The 12,054-nt window shown below is 26.3% G+C and overlaps 1 protein-coding gene across 2 annotated transcripts in view; it reads left to right on the forward strand.

Moving 5' to 3' along the window:
- LOC129960322 (voltage-dependent calcium channel subunit alpha-2/delta-3-like) overlaps positions 1–12,054 on the forward strand; it is a 401,899-nt gene that overhangs the window by 368,054 nt on the left and 21,791 nt on the right. The window contains exon 33 of one of the 2 annotated variants that reach the window (XM_056073687.1): positions 11,818–11,888. The exons of the other annotated variant lie outside the window; for it this stretch is intronic. Coding sequence (XP_055929662.1) covers positions 11,818–11,888 — 71 coding nt within the window. The remainder of the gene's footprint in view (positions 1–11,817; positions 11,889–12,054) is intronic. 2 annotated transcript variants of the gene reach the window in all.

Consider the following 12,054-nt stretch of genomic DNA (forward strand, 5'->3'; position numbering starts at 1 on the left):
GATATAATTTAGATTCTAATCATTTTCATGAAAATTAATTTGTTTCATTTGAATCGTAAACGAAATCAGTTCAGACAAAGGTATAAATTTAATAGAATTGTAAAATTTATTATACATTTTTAGTTGTCGTCAAGAATGCCTACAGCAATACAAGATAAAGCAACGTAACATGAAAGATAAGTAAAAATATAACAAACATGTATAATTCAATAATTAATGACAAAGAGCACTTGATTCTTTCCAGTTTCAAATCCAGTAACGTATTCTTCCTTATCGCAGATCATCTATTGATTGTATTTTTTTTTATCATTTTTCCTGGTAGAAATTAATTTAAAAATAATTTAACATATTTATTTGTGCTGGAATTAAATTACGAGTGTCATACAGAAAATAAAATCCTTTTATTTATACAAAATATAAAACACAATATTTATTGGAAAAACAATTCTGCTACACACCTGAAGCTTCCTTCACTTCATAATCACCTCCTACATTTAAATATTTGTCGTATCTGATCACGGGCTTCAGAATTCCCATGTTATAAAGGAATCTCTTCTGCCAAAAGTTCATCAAACCAGGTCATCACTGCATTCTTTAAATTTTCATCACTCCCAAACCGTTTACCACCCAGAAACTCTTTCAACTGAGAGAAGACACAGAAATTGCTAGGGGCAATGTCCAAGCTATAGGGTGGATTATCAAAAATTTCCCATCCGAAATGATGCAGCAATTCTTGAATTGCAACAGCAGAGTGAGTGCTGGCATTCTCTTTAAGAAGCATAATTCCTCCAGAAAGCATTCTTCGCCTCTTGCTCTAGATGGCTTGCTGTAGTTTTCTTGGAGTCTCATAATAACCATTTGCATTGATCGTAGGACATTTTGATATGGAATCAACCGAATGAACATCTTGACGATCCCAAAAGATGGTTACCATGACTTTTTTTTTTTTTTTTTTTTTGTGAGAGAATCTGTTTCTCGGTTGTTGTTGTTGGTTTATTTGGGGGGGGGGGGGGTGAGGGATGATTCCGTTCGAGTGATTGGCGCTTGTTCTCTGTGATGATGTGAGGCGTCCAGGTATCATCACCAATCACAATCCGATCAGGAAAAATACAAAAGAGAAGGAGAAGTGAGCGGTCTTTGAATGCACTGACTACCTGCTTTGATGAACTGATGTCAGAAGAATAAAACATGGGAATTCTGGAGCTCGTGACACAATGCGACAAATGTTCGAAGTGATTATGTACAGAAACGAAGGAAGCTTCTATTATGTTACAGAACCATTTTTTTCCAATAAATGTTACGTATTTCATTTTGTATAACTAAACGGTCTTTATGTTTTTTTTGGGGGGGGGATTTTCTATTTAAAATTATGGTGTCTATATTGCCTTAAAATAATTCGGATTAATTTTTGCAATCTGCAAACATTTTCCTGTTCTGTTATGCAACTTGGCAATAACAGACAAGTAAATCTATAAGAAAATTAGCTATAAATTTTTTTTAAAGGATACTTTAGTTTGCAAAGATTGTAATAGATTTTAGCAATGGTAACTCATTTTAATTGTATAAAATTAACCAAAAACAAATTTAGGACAAATTAAAATTAATAATCGAAAAAGTACAGGCATTTCAACATAAGTTTGTCTTAAAATTACATGTCTTAAAACTGAGTTACGTGTTAATGTCTGAAGGATCCTCCCCTCTCCTTCCTCAATGGCTAGAAGGATTCTAAAGCTAATTAACTTGCCATAATTTGTACAATGGGTATATTATTAATAGCTAGAAGTAATTAGAAAATAATCTAAAATTACTTCAAAGTTGACAAAAATTATAAAAAGGGAATAAAACCCAAATAATTTATGTAAGCATTTACTCTAAAAAACCATGCAACTGTAATTGAAAGATAATTTGTGCTAATATTCATTTTATAAAATTATATAAATTTGATTAGAATTCGGCAATTTCTTTTTATGTCAAGCAAAATGACATGAAAGAAACAGCACTATTATTAATCAAATTATTTTTATAATTTCACAAATAACGTCAATATTGATTAAATTACATATCGATTGAACTTGATTCTTATGAAGCAATGTTTTGAAGAATACTAGCTCGGGACTTTTTCTTTAATATGAGTACGTATATCTCCTAAATTTTTAGAATGCGAATCTATAAATATTTTTCATTTATAGTCAAAATCTGTTAGGAGTTTTATTGTTATTCTTTTTGCTATTGTATTAAAAATATAAAGCCGAATAGGAATAAAAAAATCTTAATACCGAAAATCATTATAAAAGTGCTATGCTTTTAATGCCCTTAAGACTATGCAATTTATTAGATTTAAACTTGCACTTCAATTCCTCCAACCGTTTTTAAATTATAAAAATCATCTGTAGATGGCGCCACTACTATCTTTGCAAAATAATTTTTCTGATACTATCTGACAAAAATAATAGAGAAGAGTTTTAAAGAATAACTACAACCTAGCTTTAGAGCTCATTTAAAAAGAAAAGGAATTTTTATGGTTTCTAGAACATAGATAGAAAATAGAAACTGATATAATAACAAAAAAATAGATTAAAAAAATCATTCAAAATTATTTCTTCTCCAGTAATGAATGCTTTATTTATTATTTAAGTTAAATCTTATTATTTAGTGGAGTGGATAATTCCTAGCTTACAAGGCATAAGTCATGAATCTGATAATCCCATATGATAAATTATGTGCCTATTAAATGGAGCAAGTTAATTCCTGCTTGTATATTTTTCGAGATAACCGTTGATTTTATGTTTCATTCAAACTAAAATCGGGTATTTTTTCTCTTTTTTGCATAAAAATTATCATTCAATCCATAATTAAAAGTTGTTTCTCTGTGTTTTAATTTAAAAAATAATAGAAAAGTCTCGCATGCTATTTTCGTATTAGGATGATTATTATAATTGTATAACGTTTCATTGTCATACATTTATTATATAATTTAGTTTTTATACCTTTATTACTTGTACACTATTATTATTGAAACATTGAAAAACATTTGTAAAGGATGATTCTAAACTACTTATATAAGAAAACAAAATCGAACCTCATTCACACAGAAATAATCTTTAAGACGATGAGTTATGCTGTTTATTAATATTGCACAGTGATAACACTTCTTTATTCGGTTGAAGTTCGTTTGCATAACGGTTCTAGAATCGGATTAGGAATAGTCTATATCAAATTCTGACCTCAATTGCAGTCAGTGTTGAACATGAACTGATAAATTTTCTGCACAATGTGATTATAGTTCATCAAATATGTTTACAAAACGAAAAAACCATGAAAATTGCTGAAATGTTAGGTAGCGAGCACCCTGCACTATGTTAATAATTCTTTAAATTATCCTTCACCTAGTAAATAAAGCTCTTTCAAAAGCTGTTTTCTGCCATACTTGTATTAAATGCTTGTTATATCATTTCTAGGAAGCGTACGACGTATTAGACCTTGTATTCTTTTATGAGAAATGTTAAAATTATTGGGTTTTTAGCTCCACATTAAAGATGTACATATATTTTTGAATAGTACATTAAGTACAGAAATAAGTAACATTCTTTAATCCGGTACTTAGAAACTTTAATATATATTTATATAAGAAATGCATAACTTTACATAATTTTTAGTCGTTCATTAATTAAAAATCAATTTTCCTTTTATTATATAAAATTTTTATTTAAAATCAGATTATCTTCTTTTAATAATAAAAGAAGTCAAAACGTCACAACTATGAAGGAAGTAAGTCGATATGTTACTCAATTTAAGCATATGAAAACGTTAAAATCCCATTTACATATTCTATAAATTAATTAAAGATCATGCTGTAAAAATAAGGTTATCTAATCATTTTTTTACATAAAATAATTTACATTAAGAAAAATGAATAAAATGTTTTTGTTTATGCTGAAGGTTTGCATAAAACAAGCATGATTTTTTTAAAATTATTTTTCAGTATGTATTTTCCGTTAACGACAAAGCATTTTACTCTGCTCAAAGAAAATTGAAAAGCTTTATCATTATTTAAATACTTCTTTTTTAACCCTTTATTAACCCTAAATGATTTTCCTGATAGTATCGTCAAGAAGGCGAAGAATTTATTTCCTACAACTGGCAGTAGATGGCAGCCGAAAGCAATTTTTTTAAAATTATTAATTAAATTAATTTATTTTAATCAATTAAAACGGGTTTTTTTTTCTCTAAGTTATACTGTACCAGAATTTATCTAACAATCCAAAAATAAAATTTAAAAATTTACTGGTCAATTACCGGTTTTTGATTTAAAGGATTAAGAGACCTTGAATAAATACAACTGTTTAAATGTCAAAATTTCAAAATATTTTAAATAATAAAAAAAACTAGAAATTAATTAAAAAAATTTTAATATGCGACAACTTTAACTACTAGGGTACTGGAGAAATTCGAAATAAATAATGTTATTATCGATTTAAAAAGAATATTCTAAAAAAGTGTTTTTCACCAAACTGTTGTTTTTTTTATGCTATGATAAAATTTTGAAAAAAAAAAAAAAGGACACATTTTGCTTTAACGTTAAGTAATGTCTAATAAAATACATACGCTTAAGTTTTTTCATAAATATTTAATAAATAAAAAATTATATTGAAAATGTCTTGTTAAAAGCTTTTCTCAGTTGAAATTCCGATTCAAACTTTTTAAAATAAAGAAAAACATTAAAAATTACAATTTTTTTTCTTTTTTATGCGAATTGAAATAAATGTATCTTTATTCCTAATAAGAAATAAGTATATTTAAAAAATAATTTAATAAAAAAGTTATAAGTACTTTTATTAATGTATTAAAAAGTAAAATTTTTAATAAAGTTTTTTTTAATCGTTTTCTACTTCTAATGAATGATTCGTTATTATTAATAGTAAGAAAATTTGTGATATTTTTTATCAAGCGGTAAGACAGGTAGAAATTCAAAATTTAAATAAATTAATTTTTTAATGAAAACTAGGCTCTGGTAATATTAAAATAGTATATATTATCATCGGAAAGGAATAAATGTACAATATTTTGAAACTACATCCAATAATAATTGAAAATTCGATTACAAAATTCGATCTTCACAAGCATGAAAAAATCAATTTAAATAAAAGAATATAAAAAGGCTTCAATCATTAATATAAAAGTGAAAATTCCTCTTGATATAAAAAGCTCTATTCCAAAATATTTATAACATTGAATTTAAAACTGCTCGCTATTTCCACTGCCACCACAAAATTTTAAAATACATTTCTAAAAAAAAGGTTAAAATAGCCAAACTTTGGCAAATAATAATCAGTATATTCATCCTAAAAACCAAATGAAGATGAAAAAGATAATTTAAATGCAGCCATGCGTTTTCAGACTCCTTATACCATTCTGAGAGTACATTATACTACCTGGCCAGGTAAGATGTTTCTTTTTCTATAAAGTCTCTACACAATAAATAGTTCTGATCTTTAAGGTAAGTCTTTGACTTATTACATTCTGTGTAAGAAAAAATAGTTATACATAATTTTGTGCAATAAATTCATCCACTTTTCACTCTTTCTTTGCTAATTGTTAGTTAAAAAAATATATAGCACATGGGTTCCATTTAAGTGCATCAAAGTTCTAATAAAAATTCGGCGATATATTTTTCTGTCATTGAAATTTTTATTTCAATATCAAAATTATATCCAAAAATAAAAAGTAGATCTTTTATAAATAGATAAAAATATCAGCTTTTATTTATTTGCCATTATTATTTAATATTATTACTTAAATATTACTATACTCTCTCAATTGATTTACAAATTAATGAAAAATACAGCATATATGTTGAATACGGAATGATTTTTCCTGAGGTATATTATTATAAATTTGATAATTATATACCCTCATATATTAGTATTGCATGAAGCAATTTGAAATTAAACTCATTAACGTGGCAAAGGAGAACAGCCCATAGGTGATTTTTTTTGTCCTTCCTTTTGTCATACATCATGATTTTTGCACGTCAAGCGCAATTTTTTTTGGGAGGGGGTGGGGGGAGGGAGCATACACGACTGCTGTCACCTGGGCCAATAATAATAACTTTAATCTACTATTTGTTGGGTAAAACATTTTCAGTATGCAACTAAGTGTACAATACAATACAATGCAATAAATTGAACTAATCAGTTTTAAAAGCCTTTTTATTATTATTTCTTAGTTGAAAATATTTCGGTTGAAAAAAATTCGGTTCTTTCATTCTTATATATTAGTATCAGTCTGTTTCCTTTTACTTTTAAATCTTTAGCGTTAAATCTGTCTATGTACATATAAGCCATATGATAAAATGCACATATTAGTCATATAATAAAATAAAGCAAAAGATGAAAAACAGCACTTTTATAATGAAATTAATTTGCAAATTGACACAAAGATTCGTGAAAAAATTGAAATGTTCCCCATTTCAATCAAAATATTTTCAAAAGCTGTAGAGCTCAAAGAATATTTATAATCAAGAAAGGTTTTTTAGTGAAATTTGTATCAAATATTAATTTAATTCATGAGTTTCATTAGAGAGAGCAAATATTTACCTCGGTGTTTTTGAGGTGTAAATTATAAAGGACATTTAGTAAAAACTTCAATACTCTTCTTAAAATTCTTTAACTTTTTGAAATTCTGCAATTTTTATATTGATTTAAACCCATTATGAGTATTAAAATGGCACAACATTTTTTTTTTATTCCCAATACCCATCATTCCTATTAAACTTGATAGAAAAACGAAAAGGAAAAGTGATTTTTAATTTGAGAGCCTAAAAACGTGTTTGATTAATTTAATCTGAGCAAATATTTATTAAATATTTATTTCGACTGTAACTTTATATTATTTGAGTAGAAGAAATAATCAATTAAATCAATTGAAAAAGCAAAATTTTATTCCCATTAAAAAGTAAAAAATTTTTAAATTCATTACCAGTTGGTGCCTCTTAAATAAAAATTAAAATTGAATTGAATTAACTAATCAGCTCATCACTAAATTCTGAAAATATAAAGAAAGTGAATATTTATCCAGAACACGCAAGTGTATAAATTTTCAAATCTCCCGAGCTATCATTAAGTGAGTGAAAATCCATTACAAAATTTTATCTTTACAAGCATGAAGAAAATTAAATAAAACTTTATTATAAATGAGCGTTCATTACTTCTACGATTTTGAGTTACCATTTTCATGATGAAATAGTATTACCTTATCAGCGACAATAATGTGGCTGGTTTTTTTTTCCTGCAAACTTTTGGTAAAGAATATACACTCATCTTAATAATGTTTATACATTTGATTTAATACTGCTTTAATGTACATTCATTTAATCTTATCTTCAACAGTTTTTGAAAATTATTATTCTTAAATATTATTATGAATTCCGTTTAAAAGAAAATAACGTTTAAAGCACATTCAAGTATCTTATTACCTCCATGCAAATCAATTGAAAGTATGCCTATTTTTAATAGCCAACTTTTTAGTCCGGGCATGGAACCTGTGTAACATAAATTACTTTATTTATCCTAGAAATAATCCTATCTCTTATATTACTTTTAGTTGTAAATCACACTGACTGGTTTTATAATTTATTTAGAAAATTCCGTATTCTAAATAAATTTTAAAACAAATCACAGCCATGTTTCTGTTTTATTTCATATTGTCGCACCGAGTTCTGCAATTATTTATTTTTACAGTAAGCATTTTATCTTTACTTTCACCGTGTTTATCCGTCTGCTGACTAATAATGAACAACCTATAGTTTAACAGTAGTCATTAAACAATCAAATTATGGAGAGATTCCGTTAAACATATATTACATTTTTTTTTTCAATTTACTAGCTTATTGCTAAGATATCAAATTCACACTAATAGGAATTTTCTGTATACAATTCTTCTTCTTGAACATATGTTATATGACAACATGTATTTTTACCCATTAAAAATTTGCAAAATCGAGTTTGACTAAAACTTTTTTCATTGTGCATTACTTATATATGAGCTTAGCAGATGTCCTATTTGATTAATAGGATATCCCGCAAGGTCGTTTGCAAACATTAAAGATAAATCAAATACACAAAGACAAGTCATTTCTGCAATAGAAAATGAGATCGGAAATTCAAGTAGAGGGGGAGGGGGCAGCAAATTAAATAAAAATATATAATATATGTACAACACATATTTATTGGAATACAAATTTATAATAACATTATTACTCAATTGTGTGAGTAGTCGCGTACAACTTGTAATTATATTACAAGTACGCAGCAGATATGAGATAAGTAAGACGCAATATCAATAGCATATCTTTGGAGTACTTTAAGTAAATGCTCAAAGGACTTGCCGTCTGAAAATATACACGCTTCTCATTTTACAATTCGTGCAACTTTATTGTCGTGCTTGTTTTAAACCTATATTTTCCTAAAATGTGTTGTGCTCTTTATCTGGAGATTTACTTTCTTTTGATTAATTCACTGACAGAAGGCCGTCTTTGATTTTTCAACCCAATAATTTGTTGCGAAATTGACTCGTTCCTCTATCCTTACCTACCTTCAAAATTTGTAAACAACTTTTAGATTTAAAAAAATAATAATAAAGCTGGATTCTAGATTGACTTTTTTTAAGTTAAGTTCATTTAATTTATTAATCCACATTCTTTACCTGAATATAAATTTTTAAAAAAATCGAATTTAAGCACTTTTAGGGCAACAGAAATGGTTTATGAAAGAAAAGCATTACATTAAAGTAGGTAAACAGAATTTTAAAATAAAGAGATTTTAGCGTATACAGATCATGAAAATTAAATGTCTCTCTCGTTGAATATAAATTTTCTACTCAAAATTTGTTTCAAATCAAGAGAAGCATGCAAATAGTGGAAATAGTACAAACAGTACGTGAACGAGACGCTGAGGTACTTTATAAACGGAACTTAAAAATTTGTTTCGTGATTTAATTTTCAAATACTTTTTCCAGGAAAATGTATACCATTTTATCTTACATGCCCTATCTTGAATTCAACTCGTGCGCTGTTAAAAGCATCTTTTATTATAATTATACCTCAAAACGCGATGGGAATGCAGAAATGTTAAGGTCAAGGTCAAAAAATCTTTCTCTCTACTTTTCCAACGTTATTTACTTAATCCTTCTGTTTTCAAACTAAGTTTTGGACCAATGTTTTTTACTTCCGGGTTTTAGCTGCAAATGTTTTAATCGCGTAATGTGGAGCTCCTGTATTAAAGTTGAATTCAATTCATACCAAAGAGAGAAGTTGAAAATTAAATGAAGATGGCGGAAAAAACAGGAATTATTTCGAATGAAAAAATCTTCTAGGTCATTTTACGGATCAGTTTTTAACTAAGCTTGAATTCAGAAACATGTTTAAGCCACAACATTTCATTTTTCGGCATTTAATAATAATTACTGCAAAGAAATTTTATTGGTATTAACTGCAATTTGCTCTTCGATGATTTATTTTTTAGCATTTTGACATTTACGATAAATACATCAAAATAATAGGAAGAGAATTTGTACATATGAATAATTTCAATTTTAAAAGAAAATAATTAAATAGAAAATTAAGAAAAGAAAGAATAAAGAAAAGTAATTTTAAAGTAAACGAATATAAAGTAATTAAAGGAAGAAAGAAGAAAGTAAAGAAAATTAATTTAAGAGAAGTAATTTTCGGAAAGTAATAAGAAAAGTAATTTTCGGCAGTGCAAGGAAGTTGTATACAAAATATGCTGAATTTTATTTTAAATTACTTACAGATAAAAGTTGTTTAAAAACTTTTTTTAGACAGCCCTTGTAATGAAGAAAGAAAGAAAACACTTTATCTAATAAATATAGGTTTCTGAAAAGGCGAAATGTGCACCAAAAGTAATATATAAAAAAGAGATTAGATTTTATGTTTTATTTAATTGAAAACGTCTAAAACAGCTTTTGGCAGTCTGTAAAAAGAATATCGATCTTCAACAATTGAAAAATAGCATACATTTTACTATAAATTAATTAAGCTTAAACTTTTATCTGGGAAATTCTTTTTCTTATAAGCATTTTAGTGAAAAGAGATATAAAGTTCGTTTTCATATACATGTTCCCTATTTCGCGAAATTCATAGTAAATTACCTAATAAAGGATATTTAATTTTATTTTTATTCTAATTAAAAAAATAATTTTGACAATGCGTCATATCTAATTTCTGATCAATGAAAATAAAGTGCATGTATTTTATTGAGATACATTTATTAATTCATATAAAAAAATTCTAAACGAAACATAGCGAAAGATGAAAGAAAATCTTTTTCTCATAAATACAGTTTTGTGTGGTTACAAAATTTGCACTAAACGTTACATTATTAAAAGAAAACAAATTTAATTACTCAGCAAATTTCATAATTTTTATTTAAAAAAGAATATATTAAGATCTATAAAATAGGATGAGTTAATGTAAGACAAGATATTTGCTTAAGACACACACGTTGATCAAAATTATTTATTTACGCCATACATTATGTACAATCTCATTTTAGTCTCATTTAAAATTTTTATGATGACTTCAGTCACAGAGTATTTCTTAAATTATATTCTCTCTTTTTTTATGACATACCTACAATGAAATCCCCAAAATTTGAATAATTTTATATAAAAAGTTCATCATTTTTTATTTTTATTTATTTATTTATTTGCAAAAAAATTAAGCATTTTTGAAAACTTTTCAGAAAGTAAAATTATTTTTCCTACATGCTAACTTCTTTTCAATAACTGCTAAAACGCCTTCTTAAATTAACTTCTGATTTTATTATTTTGAATTTATCTTTTTTGATTTCATCTTCAATTGATATTTCATAAATACAAACCAATGTCTAATGCCAAATATATGTAAATAAGAACTCTAATAAATAAATTTCTTTGTCTAAAATCCGACTACAATTTTAAATCACAAGATCTTTTCACAATAAGTTAAATAGAAAATAAATATTGCAAATGACACGCTTAAAATCTATTCAAATCTAAGACAATCCATACTTTTTACGAAATTTCTTGGTCAGGGCTCGTTCTTTTATATTCAAATATGTATATAATTAATATAATTTTCTTTCATGACATTTTTTTTTTATTTCTTTCTTGGATGTTAATTTTTTGTCGTTAGTTTTCACTTAAATTACTGTGTTCTAAATTACTTTTTAAGAATTAAAAATGCACTTCTAAAATTATTTATATTTCTAAAACATTATTATGAAGCACTTCTGCAAATAAAAATAATAAAGCGCTCCCACTGGCCGAAAATTTCAGGCAAGTGTTAATTTTTTTTATACTTAGCATTTTATTTATTAATTTTATAAATATCTATTTGAATGCAGTGTGAACTAAAAGATTTATATATCCTTTCAGTTCGCATTGTTAAATAAAATTTAAAACTAACACAATTCTTGAGTTGCCATTTAAGTAATATTCAGTCGATTTTCCACTGATAAAAAGAATCCTTTATCCCGGTAAAATTTGATTATATTCAAAATCTCAATATTAATTGTAGGTTGTTTCTGAAATACCCTATTTAGCATATATAATATTAAGAATAGTAAAAACAAATCTTAATCATCAGTTCTTTTTTGTTATATTTTATAAGCATTAGATAAATATATGTGTGCTGCTTGAAATAACATATCAGTTAAAATGAAAAATTCATTAAAAATTATACTTGAAGATTTGATGTGTACATGCAATAGCTTTGAATTTCGAGCGCAGTCACCTGAAATATTTTTATTTATTCAACAGACGGGGAAATTTTTTGGAGAAATAGATAGCATCTTATTTGATTCCTTAGTACAAGGAAACATATTCAGAAGGTAAGTTCGAAACTTTGATTTCCTTCTTGTTTTTTTAGTAAAGTTTAAAAATTTCAGTACTGTTATAAATGTCATTAAAAAAATTTTGGTGAAACTTAAGAAAATGGTGCGGTTTTTCGCAAAGCACTCCAGTGTTGTATCTACCGTCCAAAAAATCGCCAAAAGT

This window comes from Argiope bruennichi, chromosome X2 (genome assembly GCF_947563725.1).
Source record: "Argiope bruennichi chromosome X2, qqArgBrue1.1, whole genome shotgun sequence".
In the NCBI taxonomy this organism is placed as follows: Eukaryota; Metazoa; Arthropoda; class Arachnida; order Araneae; family Araneidae; genus Argiope; species Argiope bruennichi.